This window comes from Erythranthe guttata, chromosome 14 (assembly GCF_056151865.1).
Source record: "Erythranthe guttata isolate IM_541 chromosome 14, IM_541, whole genome shotgun sequence".
In the NCBI taxonomy this organism is placed as follows: Eukaryota; Viridiplantae; Streptophyta; class Magnoliopsida; order Lamiales; family Phrymaceae; genus Erythranthe; species Erythranthe guttata.
In genome coordinates, this window is record NC_142546.1 from 2,410,510 (window position 1) to 2,433,135 (window position 22,626).

Sequence of the window (22,626 nt, forward strand, 5' to 3'; positions counted from 1 at the left end):
CGTTAAAACTAACAGAATGAAACGTGTAACCATAACTGCCTTAATTACCGGACTAATGGTAAATTGATGGAAATGACCAAAGTCTTAAATTATTGGAACATGAGGGACGAAATGTGAAATTGGTGCAAACGTGAGGGATGAAAACTGTAATTTCCCCAAACATTAATATATATATATATATATATATATATATATATATATATATATATATATATATATATATATATATATATATATATATATATATATATATATATATATATATACATATTATGTACTGTGTTTTCTGAGTTCTGTATATCTTCGAATTAATTTTTTTCGATTACTGAAAGATGTCGATAGCAAAATAAAAATATAAAAAATAAAAATAAAATTAAGAAACTATTTCATTACCAAGAGCTACGTTTTCTCACACCTTTCTCGTGATCATCGCCATCATTGCTAAAATAAAATCCATCTTCCTTCACCATATAATTATTTATGTCATAGGTGAAATACCAATTAGAATCGAACACATCAAACGCACTTTGCTTCGATCCCCACCAAAAATGACAAAAGAAAAGCGTAGTCGAGGCAATATTAGTACGGAAAGACCAACTGAACTCCTGACCAGGATAAAGTGTGTGGTTTCCGAGATCGTCGTTTTTAGACGCGCAATGTAGCAATAAGGACTTGGAATTTTTTGGGAGATCGTTATAAATATGAACATCGGTTTTTCGGAGGAAGCTAACGGCTTCAATCATATGAACTAAGTACAAGAATAGCACAATAGAAGAGAGAAAGCTCTTCATTAGTGTAGAAGCCATTGTTCTAGATTTGGTTTTGGTTGGATTTTTTGGGGGCTAGATTTTCACTTTAAATTGGAGTTTAAAAGAATGCTAATTAATGTAATATCGCAAACGGTCGGGATTTGATTTTTTTGATCTGTGGCGGGGATTTGATTATGTAAATGTGTAATAGCATATTAATAGTGTGGTTTCCTTACATATATCGAATTATATATCGAATTATATTTGAATTAGATGAAACTGATTTAATTATTCACTGACTAACTAATTAATAATTATCTAGTCAGTAAGTAAGACATTTGTTTTAAAACATTATAAGCCGTTGCACCTTATTTTTAGAATTAATCTTAAGATTATTTTTCTAAAACTTGAGGGGTGGTTGTAATTACCAAACAGAAAGGGGGTTTTCGTAATTTAACCATACTTCAGGGGTGGTTGTAACTTACCCTTATTTTAATATACACATATTCTAATAGCGTTTTAAATGTTATAATTAGGGAAAATACAGTTTTCATCCCTCAATTTTCATCAATTTCACATTTGGTTCTCCATGTTCATAAAAAAAACACATTTAGTCCCTTATATTTCAAAATTCAACATTGTTAGTCACTTATTTCAATTTTTCGTAAAATTAACGGAATCAAGGATGTGTTCATCACTGCCTTAAGTAAATGACTAACGGTAAATTGACGGAAATGACTAAAAATGTTAAATTATTGGAACATGAGATACCAAATGTGTTTTTTGTGAACATGAGAGACCAAATGTGAAATTGGTGCAAACTTGAGGATGAAAACTGTAATTTTCCCTCGTAATTACATTGCAATACACTTAATGTTATTTGCAACCAACGCCTCAAGTTTGAGTTTTTGCAATTTTTAGCCCAATAAGTTTTTAATATTTGCAAAGACCTCCAATTAATACTTTTTTGGTCAAATATTCACTTAATATCTCATTTCAATTATTTGTTTTCTTTTTTTCTTCTTGTCGGTGTTCAAAATGTTAATGTCACATAGCATAATTGTAATTTGTAGATATTTGATTATGTGAATTTTGTAACAACATAATTTTAGGAATTTAATTATTTTAAGTAGATCTAATTACTTATTGCAAGATTGCCTATATAGTGTTTATCAAATCAAATTACATTGTGGTGAGTATGGAATTTAGTTTACCAAATGCCTCAATCACATATTGTGACACAAGATAAACATGATTGTATATATATAGTTGCAAGTCGGTCATGAGATGCTACACTTGGTAAAATTGATCGGATAATTTTAAATCGTAGATCTATACAATTAATCACCCACGCTAAGCATCCACACAATATGTGTTTGTGTTATTACACGAAAATGAATTAAAATCACCCTATGTATTTCAATGAATGTAGCATCTACAAAACCAGTAGGAGTGGACGATAGTTAAACATATCGATTTCGTTTATTTATTTTGTTGAAATACAATGACCAAAAGACATCGATAAAAAAAAACAAAATACAATTAAGACCAATAGCAAACTCCATAAATGTCTGTGCCGTGACTACGATAAAATCCATCTTCCCTCACCAAATAATTTTCTACTCTATATGTCTTCAACCAACTAGATCTAAACACGTCAAAAGAACATCGCTTCGATCCCCACTGAAAGCGACAAAAGTAAAGAGTCGTCCCGATCCAATTAGAACGGAACGACCAGCTCACCTGCTCACCTGAATTAAGTCTCTGATTTGCGACCACATCATCTTTTGACGCACAGTAAACAAACAAGGAAGCAGAATTTGTAGGGAGTTCGTTATAAATATGAATATGATGTTTTCTGAGGAAGGTATTTGCTTCAATCATATGAACCAAGTAGAAGAAAATCACAAATATGTAGAAAAAATTATTCATATGTGTAGAAGCCATTGTTCTTTTGATGAATTGGTTGTGGTTGGATGGATTCATTTTTTGGGCCAAATTGTCACTTTAAATAGATGTTTAAAGATTGTATTATTCAAAGGCAATCCAAAATGATACAACTAACTTCTATTTATAGTTAACTAGCTAACTAAAAGCTCTAATTAGCAGCTAACAACTAATCCACGTGGACGCTCGTGATTCGTGTATTGAACGCCTCTTCTTAACCATGCCTCTTGATAGAAAAATGTGTTTTTATAAGTAAGTAAAGTGTTTATCTATTCTTTTCTTTCATCCAAACGACGCCGTTCGTGTCTAACAGTCATAACCGTTACATTGGCATATTTTTTTGTAGGAATTTGATTATATTGTATTTAGAATTTTTATATATTACTCTCATCATTACGAGAGTTCTCGTATATGTTTATTTTATTCAGTGCATCTAAATGGTTATTGGTTGGTCATGAATTCCTTCGTTACCAAATAAAAAATTTAAAAACGAAACGTTTATCCATTCGAGACGATAAACATTAAATTCCACAATATATTCTTCACGGAGGGGATTTAACAATCAATGTTTAGGAGATCATAACTTGGATTTGAATATATCGAATGTGGTGTTTGGTCGTCAAAACTTTTGCAAAGAGATTACGAGTGCATTGATTTTTCTCGTTTGAATGTACTTCTATATTATAAAATTTAAATTACATTAGACAATTCGACATTGTTATATAACTTATATTTACCTAAATCTATCCTATTAGGATAGGTAATTTGCTTAATGAAGATGAAATTAAAGTTATTTTAGATATTATTATAATTTTTAAATTTACTGCTTAAAGTTGATTTTTCTTTTTCTTTTTCACCAAATTGGGAACAGTATAACGTAACACAATAAGATTATTGTAGTGTTTTCACATTAATCTTATTGTGTTGCTAGTCAACGGTGTGTAAATAAAATAATTCAAAAGAAAATAGTTAAGAAAAATTTAGAAAAAAATAAATAAATAATCAATAGCGAAGACTGGTGGTGGCCCGAAAATATTCATAATATTTTTTTGTAAAAAGATTAAATAAATAAAGTCAACGTCGGAGACCGCCGTTAACCGACCTGCAAAAATAAAGATTTGATTTCTCATTAATCTATTAGTATTTTTTTTATTCTTTGCCGGCGTACAAAAACCTACCTGCAAATTTAACCTAGATGATAGATAGTAAAAATCTTTATAAATTTATCAATTAAGTTGTTAATTTCGTTAATGGATAATAAATAGACTACATATATTTTCCCTTAAATTAATGAAGAGAATTATATTACCTAATATCAAAATGCAATGAAAAGTTTGTCTTCATACTTTCGAATATGACTAGTTTTTGCAAGTCTGTAGAGTGGACTATTAATTAAATATATCGAATTTATTTATTTATTTTGTTGAAATACAACTACCAAAAGATGTTGATATAAAAAAAAAAAGTTACAATTAACTCCAATCGTGACGAGATTTTTTCAAATCAGTTAAATAATTGTCTTGGTCGTGGCTACGGTAAAATCCATCTTCCCTCGCAACATAATTGAGTGTGTTATATGTCGCATACCAATGAGCATCAAACACATCAAACGAAGATTGCTTCGATCCCCACCAAAAATGACAAAAGTAGAGAGTCGTCCCTAGCCAATTAGAACGGAACGACCAGCTCAACTGATCACCTGGATTAAGTGTCTGATTTGCGACCACATCATCTTTCGACGCGCAGTAAACAAATAAGGAAGCGGAATTTGTAGGGAGTTCGTTATAAACATGAATATGATGTTTTTGGAGCAAGCTAGTTGCTTCAATCATATGAACCAAGTACAAGAAAAGCACAACATAGGAGAAAAATACATTCATATTTGTGGAAGCCATTGTTAATTCTTTGATGAATTGGTTTGTGGTTGGATGCATTCATTTTGGGCCCAAATTGTCACTTTAAATAGAGGTTTCAAGAATGCTAATGTAATGCATCAGATTTGTGGATTTAATTATAGATTGCATGATTATTGGGATTTAGCATATGTTTTGTAGGAATTTGATTATATTGCATTTAGAATCTTTGTATATTGCTCTTATAGTGTGTATCACTAAGTTTATCCATTCGAGACAATAGGTAGACATAGTATTAAATTCAGGTTAAATTGTAGTATATTAAAATATGGTGGGGTATTCTGGTCATTTACATATCTCTGGACTTTGTCTGGACTTTTTTGTAAAAGAGTTTTTGGGTTGGACCTAGATTGAAATTAGTTGTTCACCGTGTGCTTATTTGTAATAACTACTATTAAAAAGGGTTTGTAAATAGATTAAATCCATATTTTTTTTTCTATTTGTTATTAGCCTATTAGGATATAATTCAATATTTGGTTTCTTTATTTCACCATTTAATAGAAAAAATGAGCTCTGTTTTGAAAGATTAATTTCATCATTTGGTATTATGAACATTGATGAAAAAAAATATAGTTTTTGTCCCTCAAGTTAGTACCGATTTCACATTTGGTCCCCCATGTTCACAAAAACTATATTTAGTCCCTTATGTTTCAAAATTCCAACACTTATAGTCCTTTCCATTAATCACCCGTTAAAACTAACAGAATGAAACGTGTACCCATCACTGCCTTAATTATCGGACTAACGGTAAATTGATGGAAATGACCAAAGTTTTAAATTATTTGAACATGAGGGACCAAATGTGAAATTGGTGCAAACTTGAGGGATGAAAACTGTAATGTCCTCAATCATTGATATATATATATATATATATATATATATATATATATATATATATATATATATATATGTACTACGTTTTGTGAGTTCTGTATATCTTCGAATTATTTTTTTTCGATTACTGAAAGACGTCGATAGCAAAATACAAATATAAAAAATAAAAATAAAATTAAGAAACTATTTCATTACCAAGAGCTACGTTTTCTTACACCTTTCTCATGATCATCGCCATCATTGCTAAAATAAAATCCATCTTCCTTCACCATATAATTATTTATGTCATAGGTGAAATACCAATTAGAATCGAACACGTCAAACGCACTCTGCTTCGATCCCCACCAAAAATGACAAAAGAAAAGCGTAGTCGAGACAATATTAGTACGGAATGACCAACTGAACTCCTGACCAGGATAAAGTGTGTGGTTTCCGAGATCGTCGTTTTTAGACGCGCAATGTAGCAATAAGGACTTGGAGTTTTTTGGGAGATCGTTATAAATATGAACATCGGTTTTTCGGAGGAAGCTAACGGCTTCAATCATATGAACTAAGTACAAGAATAGCACAATAGAAGAGAGGAAGCTCTTCATTAGTGTAGAAGCCATTGTTCTTAATGTAATATCGCAATTAATGCTAATTGGAGTTTAAAGAATGCTAATTAATGAATGCTAAATTGGAGTTTAAAGAATGCTAATTAATGTAATATCGCAAAAGATAGGGATTTGATCTTTTTGGATCTGTGGTAGGGATTTGATTATGTAAATGTGTAAAAGCATATTAATAGGGTGGTTTGCTTTTACCTATATCAAATTATATTTGAATTAGATGAAACTGAATTGATTTTTCACTGACTAACTAATTATTTAGTCAGTAAGTAAGATATTTGTTTTAAGTGATGATAAGTCGTTGCGTCTTATTTTTAGAATTAATTTTAAGATTATTTTTCTGAAAAAGTTGCAAACACTTTGGAAGAACTTATAAGCTGTTAAACATCTTATAAACTATTTTTAACAGCTTATAAACTTAGCTAAACACCCTCTAGATCTTGTATTAACAAAGTTCTTTTAATTAAAATATTGTTTTAAGGATAAATACCTATGATGCACGGAAACTTCAACCAACACGCATTTCCACGTTCGGAAACGTTTCGAAAACCGAAATTCCATGACACCTGTCGGAAATATTTTGGGGTCGTTCCTGGTAATAAAAAATGCGTTTCCGCACAAAATAAATCCAAATTTTATTTTAAATAAAAACTCCGAAATGCACACGCTTTAAAAAAAATCTCAAATATTATGCCTCATTTTCACTTCTAGGGTTTTTTTTTTTTAATATTTTTGTAGATATTAATTTCATACTAAATAAATTTATATACCCTAAATGTAATTTGTGAAATGATTTCAAACATTATAATATTTTTTAGAAATTATAAATGCACCCCTACATTTTAATTATTTACACGTTTCCCCATGCTTCCGTATCCTACTTTTTGGAAAATGGAGTTTACCGGTGTCCGCATTCGGGAGTCCGTGCTACATAGATAAATACTAATAATATAATAATAAATTTATAATAGTTACTTTTACAATTTATTTATTTATTTATTTATTTTCATGTCTGCAGTTGAAACTGAATTCAAAATTCACCCCGGGCAAAACCTAAACCTCGCCGCTCTCCTTATGGCGGGAACGGTAAGCTCTCTTTTCACATCATTTTCATCTTCCACATTTTTTTCTCCTCCTCCCTTAATTTTCCTTCCAACCCCAGAGCCACTTCCTCCGCCGCAATCCGCCGCCGCAGCCCCAATTATTGTAGAAAAAAGGTGAAAACCCACTGAGAGTGTAATAATTCAATTCAATTGCTTCACAAATTCACCACAAATCGATTAGCATAAACCGCATCACCACTGTAACCGACGCTGGTTTTTGTTTCCCGTTCATTCAGATCCTCATTTTCTCAGCCGATCTATTTCTCTCGTCCTACGCCGCGCCTTTTTTCTGTTCTTCGTGTATGCGTGTTTTTGTTTTTTATCTGTATTTCCCGTTTTTCACTTTATAATTCGAGTATTTCTAGTTGTTATTATTCGAATTTTTATGAATGTCCGTGTGCATTGTGCATTTTTTTTCTGGAATTGATGCTCTTTGTGATTGAATGTGTGTATATCGCTATATGATTTTTTCCCCTAATTCGCTGACCTAATTACCTTTGCTCGTCCTCATTAAATTTAAATTTCAAATCCAGTTTTAAAATCCTTCAAATAAGTCAGTTAGAAGCGTGTGTATATCAAACCAGAAAGAAATTTTCGATAAAATTCAAATCTTCGGATCCAAATTCAGTCAAAAAAGTTGATTGTTGGAACAATTTTGTCCACAAGCTTTTAATTCTTGAATTTAACTAATTGCTAGTCAGTTTCCTCCTGTATCTACTTCTCCCTCTGATTTATTGGGAACATAATCGGTATTCTTATGAATTTTCAGGTTACTTTGGGTTCTTTCCGGAATAGCATATTCAGAGCATCTTCACAATCATCATTTATACTGTCATTCAAATCTCTGAAACCATTTGCCGCACAGAGATTCTGCAGAAGATACTTATCGATGGCTAGTGATTCAATTCAATGCGTTTCTAATGGCAACGATAATGCACAGTCAATACCCGAGAGAAGCTACCAAGTTGTGGTGGCAGCAACTCCTGATATGGGCATTGGGAAAGAAGGTAAACTGCCATGGAGATTGCCCGGTGACCTTAAATTTTTCAAAGAGATAACTGCAACTACTTCGGATCCCAATAAGAAGAATGCCGTTTTGATGGGGAGAAAAACTTGGGAAAGCATTCCCCCTCAGTTTCGCCCATTACCTGGTCGACTAAATGTCGTACTGACTCGTTCTGGTAGTTCCGATTCTAATTCCGACGAGAGTGTTGTTTTCTGTGGTAGTATGTCGTCAGCTCTAAAATTACTAGCAGGACCGCCCTATAGTTTTAACATAGAGAAGGTTTTTCTTATAGGAGGTGGCCAGATTTTGAGGTAATTTATCTTGATTTCGAATTTGCAAATACGATTATTTTTCAACAAAAAGAAATTTAGAGCACGAGTTTTGATGCAGGGAAGCATTTAATGCATTGCAGTGTGACGCGATCCACATAACTGAAATCAAGAGTTTTATCGAATGCGACACGTTTATACCTCCTATAGATATGTCGGTTTATCAGCCATGGTACTCGTCCTCCGTCATTGAGGAGAATGGTATCAAGTATTGCTTTGCAACGTATGTCCGTTTGAAGAACTCCATTAAAGGACCTGATAGTACATCACATTCCAATAGATTAAAACTCTCGGATTTTACTTTCCTGCCAAAACATATTTTTGATAAGCATGAAGAGTTCTTATACTTGAGACTGGTTCAAGATATTATTTCGAATGGGAATAATAAAGATGACAGGACAGGAACTGGGACACTTTCGAAATTCGGTTGCCAGGTATATAATTGTAGGATTACCTTAATCTTATGTCGTTTGTGTTTTGGTGTTGCCCTTCTGATAGTTGTGCTTAAACATTTTCCAGATAAGATTCAACCTGCGCAAATATTTCCCTCTTCTTACGACAAAGGTATGAATCCTTTCTTGAGACTTCTGCGTTAAAGTAAATTAGCTGCTACAGTTACTAATAAAATTTCGTACTATTAGGCTGTCGAGCCTATGCGCAGTATGCAGCATTTATCTGATTTTTAATTTCCTCTCAGCTTTACTGAGACACTAGCAATTGAGAGAGTTTTAAGTTTATTGACTTTTAACATTTTATGCCATTGATTGTTGTGGTCTGTTGACTTTGGTTTTGATACAAAGAGGGTTTTCTGGCGAGGAGTTGTTGAAGAGCTTTTGTGGTTCATCAGTGGTTCAACAAATGCTAAGGTAATGGTTCGACCATTTTCATGTTTGCATAAAAAAACATATCCGACAGACTCGAAGAATTAGTGTGTGCTTTTTCTTTTTGCTCTTAAGAATTATGGAATTGAATTTGTAAGGATAAGTTTATAAGAAGACGTACTTGTATACTTACAAATTAAATCAGATTCTACAAAAAAATGAATTTGTCTTATTTCTGAAATACAAATATGGGCATTCCGTTAATACGCTGTGGTATTAATGAAGTTCTGTGTGATTCAGATTCTACAAGAAAAAGGGATACATATATGGGATGGTAATGCATCCAGAGACTTTCTTGACAGGTAATTAGAAACTTCTAAGTTGAATTATTCTTATTTTATTTACTAAATCTAATAAAAACAGCTTCGATTTTTTCCCGTTCAGTATCGGACTGACAGAGAGAGAAGAGGGTGATCTGGGACCAGTATACGGGTTTCAGTGGAGGCATTTTGGTGCAAGGTTAGCAATTCCTTATCGAATTCAATTGAAGAAAGTAAAAGTATATTTCACTTTCAAAAAGTGATCTTTAATGCTTACGTGTTCTACAGATACACCAATATGCACGACGACTACACAGGACAAGGGATTGATCAGTTGATGGATGTTATTGATAAAATAAAAAATAAACCCGACGACAGACGTATTATTCTTTCTGCTTGGAATCCTTCCGATCTTAAATTGATGGCACTACCCCCATGCCACATGTCTGCACAGGTAATATGAGACAAATTCCAAATCAATATTGATAAAAAAAAAGGGAAATGTTTGGTCACTTGTATAAGTTAATATATGATGATTTTTACTCGATTTATTTTGATTGCAGTTTTATGTAGCCAACGGTGAGCTGTCTTGCCAGATGTACCAACGGTCTGCTGACATGGGTCTTGGAGTGCCGTTTAACATTGCATCGTATGCGCTTTTAACGTGTATGATTGCTCATGTTTGTGGTATGAATTTTATTACAACATGAGAAATTGATGTCTTAAATCTACATGTACGATGTTTGTCAACCGAGTATTTGCTTAAAAATCTTCATTTCATTTTATACTCAGGTCTTGTTCCTGGTGATTTTATCCATGTATTTGGAGACGCCCACGTTTACAAAACTCACGTCGGTCCTCTACAAGAGCAACTCAAAAAACTACCAAGACCTTTCCCAGTAAGTATATATTCACTATATAAATACTATGATCCCTGCGAAATTCATTTAAAGTTTGCTGCTCCTTGATTTATTCGATCTCCGTTTGTGAAACAGATATTGAGGATCAACACTGAGAAAAAGGACATCGATTCATTTGTTGCCGGTGATTTTGAACTTGTGAATTACGAGCCCCACCAGAAGCTGGAGATGAAAATGGCAGTGTGAAGCAGTTGCTAGAGGTAACTGATGCAATTAACCCGATGCTTCATCGTCGGTCGAGTTTGTGCACTTAGGCCTCGTTTGGGAATATTGATAGGATTGATTAGATTGAGGAGGATTATATTGTTCTGTGATAATGTAATATGAGAGTTCCATGTTTGTTGGGATTATGGCTTCTGTGTATTTTCAATTGTGTAATGCTTGTCTCTATTGTTGGGTATAACTTATAAGGATTATAGTGAATTGCTTATAAATGTCGAAAATACCCTTAATTTTATATTTGGTTATCAGCATTTCTTTTTAAAACAGGGCACCGCGGTAATATTAATTGGGCAAATAGCAAAGAGGGACATGACAAACGAATTAAATGTACATTGGTCCAGACAAAAAACAATCTTTCAAATAAATTCATTATTTATCTTTTGTCTAAAATACGTTCGATAATATAATTTTAGTAATTTCATCCATTATATTCTATACTTCCTTAATATTACACATTGATCCCGGATTTAAACAAATATATCACATTAACCCATTTTCATAATTTTTTGAGAAAATATTATTTTTTCAGAAAAATAATTTTTTTTTTCTGATTTTTTTTTCGGTCAGATTCCGGTGATGACCGGGCGGTTCTCCGGCATTGACTTTTTTTTGGTAACTTTTTTTTTTTCTGAAATTTTCTTACGCTCTGTCAACCATCGCGTTGACAATTTTTTTTTTCTTAAAAAAATTTATTTTAATTAATATTACTGTCTTGGCTGTTAAATTACTTTCTCCAACAGTAATGTAACTGTCTTAGACAGTTATATTACTATCTCCAACGTTGACTTTTATTTTTCCTCTCTAAAGTATTGTGTTAACAACAAAATTGTTGTCTGAAATAGTAATATTGAATACCAAAACAGTAATATTACTAGTATTATTGTCCCAAACAGTAATATTACTATACAAACAGTTAAATTAATGTTTCATTAATGTCTAACAGTAATATTATGAATATTACTGTCCTGAACAGTAATATTATTGCATGAGACAGTATATTACGGTCGAAAACAACAAAATTGTAGGTCAAGACGATAAAATTAATGAATATAGTGAAACAGTAATATTATTGTCTCAGACAGTTAAATTACTTTCCCCGACAGTTAAATTACAGTTGGAGACAGTAATTTAGCAGCCAATACAGTAATATTAATTAAAATATTTTTGTTAAAGAAAAAAAAATTCATAAAAAAAATTAATTAACAGTTAAATTACTGTCTACGACAGATAAATTATTGTTGGATACAGTAATTTAGCAGCCAAGACACTAATATTAATTTAAATATTTTTTTAAGAAAAAACAAATTAAAAAAAAAAACAAAAAAAAAAATCAACGCCGGAAACCGGCGGTTGACCTGCCAGAAAAAACAATTCAGGAAAAAAAAAAGTCAACGCTGGAGACCAGCGGTGGCGGATCAAAATTGGTTAATTGGTGAAATTGGACTAAATTGTGGTGTAAATCGTGAAATTGAGGTTGAATTGAGTTTCAAGAAATTTGGGGTAATTTTGGTATATATATACATGGTTTTTTTTTTTTTTTGTAAATAAGTTTGAATGTGCTCGATTTTGGTATCATGAATTATTTGGCATTAACTCTTATATACAGACATATACATACTACTTATGTGTAGATACATGATAAGTATATAATATATTTATCATATTTAATTATTTTAACTCAATTTTGAATACGAGTGCATAATAGGATTTTGGTTGAGTTTGAATTACAGTCAATTTTTTTATTTAAAATCCAAATTGAGACTTAAATCTCAATCAGATTCCTGCTCGAATTCAAAGATGTAGTAAATCCATACAATCACACAATTAATTATTACAATCACTAATTATTAGAAAGTTTGACCAAATTTTATTAGAAATTGACCATCACTAATGCATAACTTTTCAAATCCATAGTCACACAATTAATTGTTCTATATATAATGCTAAGAAACCTGGGCACAATAAATCAAATCAAACTAAATAAAAAATAAAAAATAAAAAAAATCCAGTTATGAAGACCCTTTTCTCAATCATTGTCATATTCTTGTACTTAGTCCACAAAACCGAATCTTATAGTAGCCTAAGGAGACATCATGTTCATATTTACAACCAGCTCCCTAGCGGTTTTTCGACTCTATTGGTTCACTGTGCGTCGAAAGACGATGATTTAGGAAACCACACACTTAATCCCGGTCAGGATTTTAGCTGGTCTTTTAAATCCAACATTTTTAGCCGCACTCTCTACTTTTGTCGCTTTACGGTGGGCTCGAGGACCGTCGCTTTCGATGTTTTTAATGCTGATAATGAGGACATTACCTATAATACATACAATTACGTAGCCCAGGCAGACGGGATCTATTCCAACGTCGACCCGGACAATCCTTTCAATAATTTGGTGCTAGTTCAACCGTGGCAATGATCTTTTTTATCGTCGTTTTATTTTTATTTGTTGTTAAATGCAAATTGGATTTTGCCGGTTTGATTATATATAAATCCCTCATTATCGTTTCTTTTCTTGCTTGTTTTAGAACATCCCGGTCGTGATAGCCAATATATTCCAATGAATTAGATCGTACTATTCTACTTGTAAGATATGGTCTACGATTTTTAGCGAAAAACTTAATTCGAATTGACGATTTATAAACAATTGATGGTAGAATAACAATTTATGTTTGTAGCTTCATTATTCAGTATATAAATTAATTAAAAGTTCAAATGCAATTTTTATACAATACAGTGCAAAACTATTCAAGGATTAGTAAAATAATTTTTAGATGAACTATTTTTCGACTATTTTGTGGATAAAAATCTTCTATGTTATACATTCAAGTATTAATTTTATCTTTTTCGAAACTTTCAACGATTTTTAGCAAAAATCTAGTGCTAAGTATATACAATTTCTTGTGATTTTGTTTGACTATTAAAAAATTAGTGAAACATTATATATATATATATATATATATATATATATATATATATATATATATATATATATATATATATATATATATATATGACCTAACAAGTTAATACACCAGTCACAAACACATTCAAAAAAATACTCAGAATTGTTGAAATATGGTATATTGTGCCAAAATTGTATGACACAAGGGTTTGAACAAATGTTTGGAGCATAGAAATTGATGTTTATCACATTTAGGATAAGAGAGTCAAAATTTCCAGGTTGATCTATTTTCTATTCTTCTAACACAAACACTTCACTATAAATTTACTCTAGAATATATATCACCCAATAAAAAAAAAAAAAAAGAAAAAAAAAGAACACGCAATAACGTAAATACAAGCTAAAAAAATGGCTGCTTCACTTGTATATCGGCTTTCGTCGGTCATACTCATCGTCTTGCTTCTCTTCATCATGCTTAACAATGGTGGGCTTTGAAAGTTTTTCCATGGTTTTACTTGTACACATATTTTTTTCAGTTTTTTTTTTAATTTTTTTTTTTTAATCAGAAGTTATGGTGGTGGAATCGAGGCTTTGTGAAAGGCGAAGCAAGACATGGACAGGGTTCTGCGGTAGCTCCAACAACTGCAATAATCAATGCAGGAACTGGGAGCGCGCGAGTCACGGTGCTTGCCATGCGCAATTTCCGGGGTTTGCGTGTTTTTGCTATTTCAACTGTTAATCGCTTACTAATAACTAATAAGTACCTAATATATTAGGCTTATGAGATCCTACACCTGGTGAAATACACCATGAGGTTTTAAACCGTAGATCTATATCAATAGGTGTGTGTATGTTTGTGAGATGCGTTGTGTGTTGGAATAAGATCCGATTTCGATCATAATATGTATAAATAAAATTCATGCACCTACCTGGTAATAAGATTTGGTGTTCAAATTTTCAGTTGTTTGTTGTACTATATAGCAATAATTATTCACCTGGTAAAAAGTTCCGAACATAACATAACCGAGAGTAGTGTTCAAAGTTGGAGACGAGCGTTTTGCAGGAAGGCCATATTTCCGACATTTGCGAATCAAGTTCGTAAATAAAGATTAAAGAAGCACAGAGAAGATTAACGATTTATTCTTCAAGAACTCGACTTTTCAATATATAATTTGACGAAAACGACCACGTATATACAGTTCCCAAAATCAATTCCAATACAATACAGATAGAAATACACACAAAAACCGCTGTCTTGTGGTATCGAATTCACGAGTCACGACCAAAACCCTTATAATGAGATAGATGAAACCGAAATCGAAACAAACTAGCAAAGTTCCATCCTGCTGTCAGTTATACCATCGAGTTACGACGAAAGATAGTGAAAATATTAACCGACAGTCTTCTAAGCCGTTTACGTCTTGAACAAACATCATAAATTAAGTATTCGAAACACTCACTACCGAAAAAAAAAGGCGGGAAAATGTAGGATCTCGAGACTACTTCTTTTTAGGTTTGGTGGCGGCGGACTTTCTCCGGGGAGGAATGACGATCTCTCCGGTGAGGACAGGTATTTCCATGATTTCCGACAGACCGCTGTATTTTTTGCGGAATTTGGCGACTTGATCGGCATCTACGAGATTCTCACCACGGCTGCCGAGGTAAAACGGATGGTTGCCGGACCACACGTCGACGATGTATTCCTTTTTCGTTCCGCCGGTTGTCATCACCAGCTCGCCGTTGCAGTACACCTTCGCGTCTTCGTAGAACTCCGGGTGTATATTCTTCTTCCTGCAGCTCCACCGCATCTGATTACTGCCCACCGCCTGTAAAAAATCCAACCCCCCCCCCCCCCCCCCCCAAAAAAAAAAAAGGAAAACTGAGTAAGGTTAAAAGTAAATCAAAGATTGATTTTTTTGTTAATTGAATTAATTTCGACCTTGGAGTTGAAGGAGAGCGAAGAAGGCGGGAGATCTTTTAGGAGGAATGTGTTTGAGAGATTCAGCGCCATTTTTATTGTTTCTTTGAACAGAGACGATGGGTTAGGGTTTTAACTTTTTTTACTGAAAATTTCTATAGAGGGGTATTAATGTAAGGGTAAATTCCATTTTGCCCTAGTACTTTGGTTTTATATCACTTTACCCCTTCTACTTTCGACTGTATTGATTTGCCCTTTTGCACTTGAAAAATTGTCTCAATGTGGCCCTTGCCGTTACTTTTCACACCTTTGACCTTAACACCGTTTGATCTAAGATCTGAATAATAAATAAATAAAAAAAAAAACCACTCGGCTTAGTTTAAAAAATAATTTGTGGTTGCCATCATGGACTATTGTTTCTCATTGTCTTGAATTTTCTTTATTTTTTATTTTTTAATAATTACTGACAACTAACAACGAGGGCCACATTGAGACAATTTTTCTAGTGCAAAGGGGCATATGAATATCGATGCAATCTAAAGTAGAAATGGTAAAGTGATATCAAACCAAAGTACAAGAGGAAAAAGTGAAATTTGCCCTTAATGTCATATAGCTTCGTGTGGTAGGAAATTACCCAAAGATCCTTCTCTCCCACTTTCTTTTTTTCTGCCAGATTCCAATTTTTGAATTCCGCCGATTCCAATTAGAATAATTTCGATTTTAGTAGAATATTTTTCAAATGAAACTTTCACTTTGAAAATTCCAATTTCAGATTTTTCCGAATTTTTTTTTTGGAAACGGGAAATGGAAATTTTGAATCCCACCAATTGCAATCCGAAAAATTTCGATTTCAGAACAATTTTTTTAGTTCCAAATTTCGAAATTCCGGTTTCTATTTTTTTCCGATTTTTACTATCACATAGGAATCACATTATACAAAAGAACACCAGCATTAAAGATGGAATAGTATATAGAAACATACTACAACAATACATTTATTTTTATGCATACCAGAACCAGATGTCAACCTACCTGGTCAACAAATATACAGACAGCCCTCATCTCGCAGAGAAAAATAAATAAAATTAATCGAATACAAAAAGAAGCCCCTCCGAAACAAATGCCGCTGCTTTGCTATTTTTCACCTTTCCTCCGAGTTGAATCTGTTCCACGCAGCCTGTAGTTGAGTGAGTGAGTGAGTTAGTGAGTGAGTGAGTGAGTGAGTCGTTAACCATAACGGAAAAACGCTAGCTTTTAAAACCCTATACAAAACTAGAATAACTTTTTTTTTTCGGTTTGAAAGAATACCTTGAGAAGATCAAAGACCTTTTCGCAAATGTATTTTTGCTGGATGGTGGCTTTTCTTTGCTGAAGTTTGTCGGGGTGTACGCAGAGAGTTGCTTTCCTGTAAGCTTTTCTTACAGCTGCAGTCGTTATGATCTCTGTCAAAGGTATAGGCTTCCACCCGCTGTCTGATCCGAGGATCTGCACGTGTGTAAAACGAGACCAAATATGAGTCACTAAATTGTTATTCGATTTCTTTTTTTCAAGACAAAAAAAAAATACTAAAGAGTGTGACTCATTACGTATTGAAGAGTCGAGAGTAGTGCACGCAAGTTGCCCTCTTTCCCCGTCGCCCATCTCTTAATTACGGCATCAAGTGATTCAGCTAGTCTCTGCAGTTACGATTTACATTTTAAAACAAAAAATTACAACCGAAAAAAGAAAAAAAAAAGCGTAATTTTCAGTTAAAAAATAATTGGAAATGTTGTTACATTTCTCTCGGCCTGTTCTTTCTGGACACGAAGATCGCGCATATTCTTCTCTGCAAGGGCTTTCGCCTACAACGACCAATTGAATTGGAAAATATTGAAAATGTAGCTCGAGTTATATAGCAAATAGCAATTAGTTTCAAAAAACGAAAATTACCGCTCGCTCCATTAATCTCTGATGCCTCTCTAACCTCGCTTTACGCCTCAGTGCCGATTCACTACTCGTTCCATCAAATTTCTCCAAATCCTACAGGGGAAAAAAATACTCGTTACATCATTAATCTTTCATACAAATGAATATTATCTAAAAAAAATGATAAACTCACCGAAGATGAAAAACTGTGCTTCAATTCATTATTTCGCGAAGAAGTAGAATTGTTTTCTGAAGGGGAGTGTATATCACCCTGTGTTCTTGCGTCGGTGGAAATTCTCTGAGAAATTGCTTTCTCTAAAGCTCGTTCGCGAGCCTCTGCTGTGGCTCTTTCAACTGCAGCTCGTTCAGCTCTAACCTTGGCTTCAACGGCCGCCTTATCAGCCGCTGCTCTTTCTCGAGCTTCCGCAAACGCCCTCTCGCGTGCTTCGCGGATTGCTCTTTCTACAGCTATTCTATCTTTCTCCCTCTCTCTTCCCCTCTTGATAGCTTCGATTCTCTGCTGCTGGTCGTCGTCGTTTGTCTCGGACGTTTGCTCGTTCGATTTGGAATCTTTTTGTGCTGTTGTGGTCGTGGTTTCGCCGAGATTCTCCTTATTCTTTTCCATGTTTTGACCCGTTTCTTCATTTTGTTCCTCAACGTATTCTCTTTCACCGGGAGACGTATCGTGGTCATCTTTTACTTCTTCGTTTGCATTTGCTGCAAACGCTCGAGCCTCGTGAGCTGACACATCATCTGAATTTTCGAGGATGGAGGTCGATGCAGATTCTTCGTTAGTCTCCGAAGTTCTTTTTTCCGATTCCGTTTTTACATTTGTGGTATCTAATTCCTCAACTCGAGTATTAGCAGCATACTCTTGAGAAGCGTTATGCAACTCGCTAGTTGTTGTGAAAACGTTGTCGTCTTTCGGCAATGTTTCTCGATCATCTGCATCCTCTACACCGACATTTTCAGTCTTGCTATCAGAAGAAAGAGCTTCAACGCCATCATTCAATTTGCTTTCGATAAAACTCTCTTCAGACGAACATCTATTCAAGCTCTCATTCTCCGAAAATATTTCAGTTACCACTCCGTGCAAACTATCGTCGCTATCTTCGTTTCCTTCAACTTGCGCTCCGCTGTCTAATTCAACATCACAAGGTTCTCGAGTCTCGCTAATAACGACGCTAGTATCACTCAAATTCGTGTCGGAATCATAACTATGGACATCAACAGCATCATCATTTTCCTTATCGGAAGCAATCTCCCGAACCTCAAATTCATCGCCCGTAATTTCACTCTTCAGTACTTCACCTGCTTCGCATTCAAAAGTATTCATCTCTCTTTCCGCAATTTCATCCCGCTCATGCCGAAAGTTCATTTCCTCGTCACGAATTTCTGGCTCGTGAACTACATTTACCCCATGTTCTCCATCTTCTCCTACTTCGCGTACTTCTTCTTCTTTCTGCATCACCCCATTTTCTTCTTCATCTCCGTTTTCTTCCAACGCGGTGATATTTTCAGATCTCTTCTTCGTGTCTTCTTCCTCAAGCACGCCTCTCCCACTTGGACTTTGCAGTTCATTATCCACCTCATCATGCTCCACGAATTCCTCCTCTTGTTTTCCCGTACAGCCAACAAGATTGTCTCTCTCCTCATTTGCTTCACGAGTAAACTTCTCGTGTTCTTGCGTGCTTTGAGAACAATCTTCATCTCTTTCCGGCAATTCAACATTAATTTCAGGTCCTTTTACAGGAGCCACAACATGTGCTCGACGCTGTTCCACTGCCAGCTCAGCAACGATTTCGGGCTCCTTTGTCCGGTCAATAGTCAATTCTCTCTTCTCCAACGTTTCCTTCTTATCATCATCCTTAACTTCCAAATGACTGTCGGACCTAATCTTGGGCCCACCTCGAAGACCGTCCTTTTTCCTCTCCATTATCATTTTCGCGATTCGTATACTCTCCTGAGCCTGCTCTATCGCTTTCTTCAAAGCAGCTGCAGATACACCGGCAACTGAATTCTCATCTAATTCCTCATCAAACAAAGGCGGCGGCGAGTGTCCGCCACCTGTCCTTCCAGAAGAATCTCTAGAAGCAAAACTCGACAACCTCGAGCGTTTAACCTCAACAGGATTATGAGTTGGCACTTTCGAGACGTGTGATTTGCTCTCGATTTCATTCACATTACTCGTCTTATTAGGACTTAATTCTCCGTTAACCCCAACACTAAAACTCCATGTGCGACTCACTTCACGTTTCAGTGGAGGTACAGCCCTGTCACCGTCGACAAAGCGAGTAAATCCAGGAACAGAGTCGAGTTGTGCTATATGCGTTTTCCCATTTGAAGCGTCGCTCGTTTTCTGACTAATCTTGTTGAAAGACACGTTAATATGCTGTTTAATTCCATCTGCGGATCGATCGGGGGTATTTTCGGAACTCGATTCTTGAAAAGGGGACTGTGGATCTGCTGCCGGCCTGTGACGGTTGCAATAAACGATTTATGAACACAAGGCTTGCAAGCAATCGGATTTAACATGAAAGCAAATTCGACAATAGGAACACTTGAAAATCGAACACGAGCACGATAAATATAGAGACGATCGCAACTGAAATTTCCGGAAAATTCTTACTGGATTTAACCTTTTTTTTTTCTATTTTATACACACTAACAACATTAATTACATTTACATAAGGAAATCCAAACCAATGTCAAAATTCAAGAACTATTAGCTACAGCCTACATATTATGAAAACATAAAATCGAAAACAACAAGTACCAAACTTCCCCTTCAAATTCATAAATAAATAAATAAATGAAAAAAAGAAGAAAAAATTGTGAATGGATGAAAGGAGAGAAAACTAACCGTGTAACAGTTTTCCTGGCAAACAACTCTTCATACGGAACCGCCACGTCATCAACCCGCACCCCACCAAAGATGCTCGAATAATCGAGGTTGGAGCTCCGGTAATCGCCCGAACCCGAACCCGCTCGTTCGTCCAGACCCGAAAGATCGAGCACCGGGATGGACGACGACCCGGAGAAAATCTCGGCGTACTCATGAGCTTGGAACTTCATTTTACCGCCACCAGACAATAAAACGTCGTCGTAAGGGCTCTTCGAAGCGGCGGCGGAGGATGAGGAGGAGGCGTTTGTGGTGGCGGAGTGCTTCCGCCTGTGCGGTGGTCGGGAAAGGGACGCCGCCATGTGAAACGGTGAAAAGCAGAGAGCTTTCAGCTTCTGAGGCTAGGGTTTTGTTTTTTCCGTTGGGGTTTTCTGTTTGATTTTTTCTTCTTCTTCTTCGAGGTATTTTTTTTGTCTGCAGAGGGAAATTCTGCAGAGTCAGACAAACACGAAGAGGAAGAAAGAGACACGAATTCGCGATGAGAGAGAAAATTGAAATTAATATTTAATTTTTTATTATTTTTAAGGGAAGAAAAAATGATTTATTATGTTGGGGCGGGGATCCTCTGTTGTGTTCTGATACGGCAGATGTAGGTGAATCCAACCAGTGATATCGTGCCACGTCATTTTGGTCAAACTGTTCCCATTGGTAATTTGGTAGTATTTACTTGTGGAAATAAATTTATGGCTTATAAATATTTCATTACTTCTTCTCCAAAAAAAAAGAAGAAAACATATTTTTCATAGATATTTATAAATTGCACTTGCTAAATACTAATTAATGTATGGAATGATTTCGGGAATTATTTTTTATTTTGATTTGCAAAAATATGTTTTGATGGAAGAATTTGTGAATATAAGTAATATTTGTTTATATTTTGAGATGATACAAAATATACACTGTAGCAGTCAAATCATGTTTTTATGGATAAACTTTTAAAATTATTTTCGGATTCTTTTTAAATGCTCAACAAACACGAATTCGTTTTGGGGAAAGAATAAAAATCTAACCAAACATTGACAATCGATGTTAGCTCCGTTTGCATTTAAAGGGAGAAAAGAGAGGTAGATTTTATTGATTTCTAAATGAGCGTTTTAAGTTGGTTTGTTATTTATAGCCCAACGGCGTGCCACATGGCATCCGCACATTGGCCGCGGCAAATAACATAAAACAAAAAAGAAATAGAATGAGCGCATTCACGCTTATGTAAGTAGAATCTACACCTTTAGTAAGACGCCGTAGCCAAACATTGTCGTCTCTGCTGAGCTGGAGCCACGGTCACTTCCTAACCGTCGTTACAATCGACTTGCCGCGGAACTAACTCGTGGTTAATGGATTAGTTAATCGACTCGATGATTATTGACAACATTAATTTTCTACTATTGTGATGATTTTGTCAAGAACTGATACGATCTCTCGAGTATCATAAATATTTCCTACGAAACGTAAGATCTATTCTTTAATATTTCTCTCTGCCTAATAAAACCCTAGCACAAGACGACTATTTAAAGAGAATAAAACCCTAGAATCCTAATCTAACTAGGAAAGGTAATTTACCTATACTAATTAAATACCTAATAATCTCCTAACCACTACTAACTCACGACTATATATATATCCTAAATATACTAACACGCCATATATATATATTTAAATATATCAATCTAATTTAATTAATAATAAAATATTAACTAACTAATAATTAAACGATATATTTAATAATATATCGTATCAAACCACCCCTCTTGAAATGAACCTTGTCCTCAAGGTTCGAGTCAATTTGGTCTCTCTCCTTTGCGTTTCCACCTATGTTTGATTTCATCGACTTGCTTATCAACTTGCTTCCCGATTGACTCCGAAAAACACGATGAACGACCAAACTTTTTAACACACTGTTCTTGCTGATCCAATGAAATTCCAAAGGCCATTGTAGCGAAACTATTCAATCTTTTTCCCGACAAATAAAATTTTTCAATCGTCTTTTTAGATTTTATCTCATCCAAACTGACCATCGGTTCTTTGTCTCCTTTCTTTTGAACACCATGGAAATCTCCGAATATCCATAGTAGCTCTTCGCTCTCTTCTCCGGTTAATTTCTCGTCTTCGTCCCACTTTATCTCAATTGACTCCGATTCTTCTTCTTTCGGCTCTTCGTCCCACTTTATCTCAGTGGAATTCGATTCTTCTTCTTTGGGCGAACTCACAAAAATTTGGGGCTCTTCGA

At 34.5% G+C, this 22,626-nt stretch overlaps 7 protein-coding genes across 12 annotated transcripts; 2 read left to right on the top strand and 5 right to left on the bottom strand.

Annotated features, from left to right (window-relative positions):
• Window positions 1-389: 389 nt before the first annotated feature.
• Window positions 390-806, bottom strand: LOC105963310 (S-protein homolog 29-like). Its single transcript, XM_012987703.2, has one exon. The coding sequence runs from the start codon at window positions 804-806 to the stop codon at window positions 390-392; it is 417 nt and encodes a 138-aa protein (XP_012843157.2).
• Window positions 807-4,168: 3,362 nt separating this feature from the next.
• Window positions 4,169-4,591, bottom strand: LOC105963313 (S-protein homolog 2). Its single transcript, XM_012987704.2, has one exon. The coding sequence runs from the start codon at window positions 4,589-4,591 to the stop codon at window positions 4,169-4,171; it is 423 nt and encodes a 140-aa protein (XP_012843158.1).
• Window positions 4,592-5,634: 1,043 nt separating this feature from the next.
• On the bottom strand, window positions 5,635-6,051 carry LOC148764915 (S-protein homolog 29-like). The gene has a single exon (XM_088814410.1). The coding sequence runs from the start codon at window positions 6,049-6,051 to the stop codon at window positions 5,635-5,637; it is 417 nt and encodes a 138-aa protein (XP_088670536.1).
• Window positions 6,052-7,036: 985 nt separating this feature from the next.
• LOC105963185 (bifunctional dihydrofolate reductase-thymidylate synthase 1) lies at window positions 7,037-11,036 on the top strand. Of its 6 annotated transcripts, XM_088813523.1 has the most exons (13): window positions 7,065-7,137; window positions 7,214-7,268; window positions 7,391-7,454; window positions 7,924-8,471; window positions 8,551-8,923; window positions 9,009-9,053; window positions 9,290-9,355; window positions 9,611-9,672; window positions 9,755-9,829; window positions 9,919-10,084; window positions 10,194-10,317; window positions 10,423-10,529; window positions 10,626-11,036. In XM_088813523.1, the coding sequence occupies exons 4-13, from the start codon at window positions 8,044-8,046 to the stop codon at window positions 10,734-10,736; spliced, it is 1,557 nt and encodes a 518-aa protein (XP_088669649.1). In that variant the 5' UTR covers window positions 7,065-7,137; window positions 7,214-7,268; window positions 7,391-7,454; window positions 7,924-8,043; the 3' UTR covers window positions 10,737-11,036. The 6 variants fall into 6 exon arrangements, with proteins under 6 accessions (XP_012843023.2, XP_088669649.1, XP_088669648.1 ...); XM_088813522.1 differs by having other exon boundaries at window positions 7,072-7,285; XM_088813520.1 differs by having other exon boundaries at window positions 7,102-7,268.
• A 3,049-nt stretch (window positions 11,037-14,085) lies between these two features.
• PDF1.4 (defensin-like protein) lies at window positions 14,086-14,424 on the top strand. Its single transcript, XM_012987705.2, has 2 exons — window positions 14,086-14,161; window positions 14,244-14,424. The coding sequence occupies exons 1-2, from the start codon at window positions 14,086-14,088 to the stop codon at window positions 14,414-14,416; spliced, it is 249 nt and encodes an 82-aa protein (XP_012843159.1). The 3' UTR covers window positions 14,417-14,424.
• A 674-nt stretch (window positions 14,425-15,098) lies between these two features.
• On the bottom strand, window positions 15,099-15,688 carry LOC105963374 (large ribosomal subunit protein bL31c). The gene is made up of 2 exons (XM_012987767.2): window positions 15,617-15,688; window positions 15,099-15,503 (listed from the first exon to the last, which is right to left on the bottom strand). The coding sequence occupies exons 1-2, from the start codon at window positions 15,686-15,688 to the stop codon at window positions 15,177-15,179; spliced, it is 399 nt and encodes a 132-aa protein (XP_012843221.2). The 3' UTR covers window positions 15,099-15,176.
• Window positions 15,689-16,526: 838 nt separating this feature from the next.
• LOC105963187 (uncharacterized) lies at window positions 16,527-20,958 on the bottom strand. The gene is made up of 7 exons (XM_012987572.2): window positions 20,364-20,958; window positions 17,694-19,974; window positions 17,525-17,614; window positions 17,371-17,436; window positions 17,182-17,271; window positions 16,904-17,080; window positions 16,527-16,772 (listed from the first exon to the last, which is right to left on the bottom strand). The coding sequence occupies exons 1-7, from the start codon at window positions 20,702-20,704 to the stop codon at window positions 16,737-16,739; spliced, it is 3,081 nt and encodes a 1,026-aa protein (XP_012843026.1). The 5' UTR covers window positions 20,705-20,958; the 3' UTR covers window positions 16,527-16,736.
• Window positions 20,959-22,626: the final 1,668 nt, after the last annotated feature.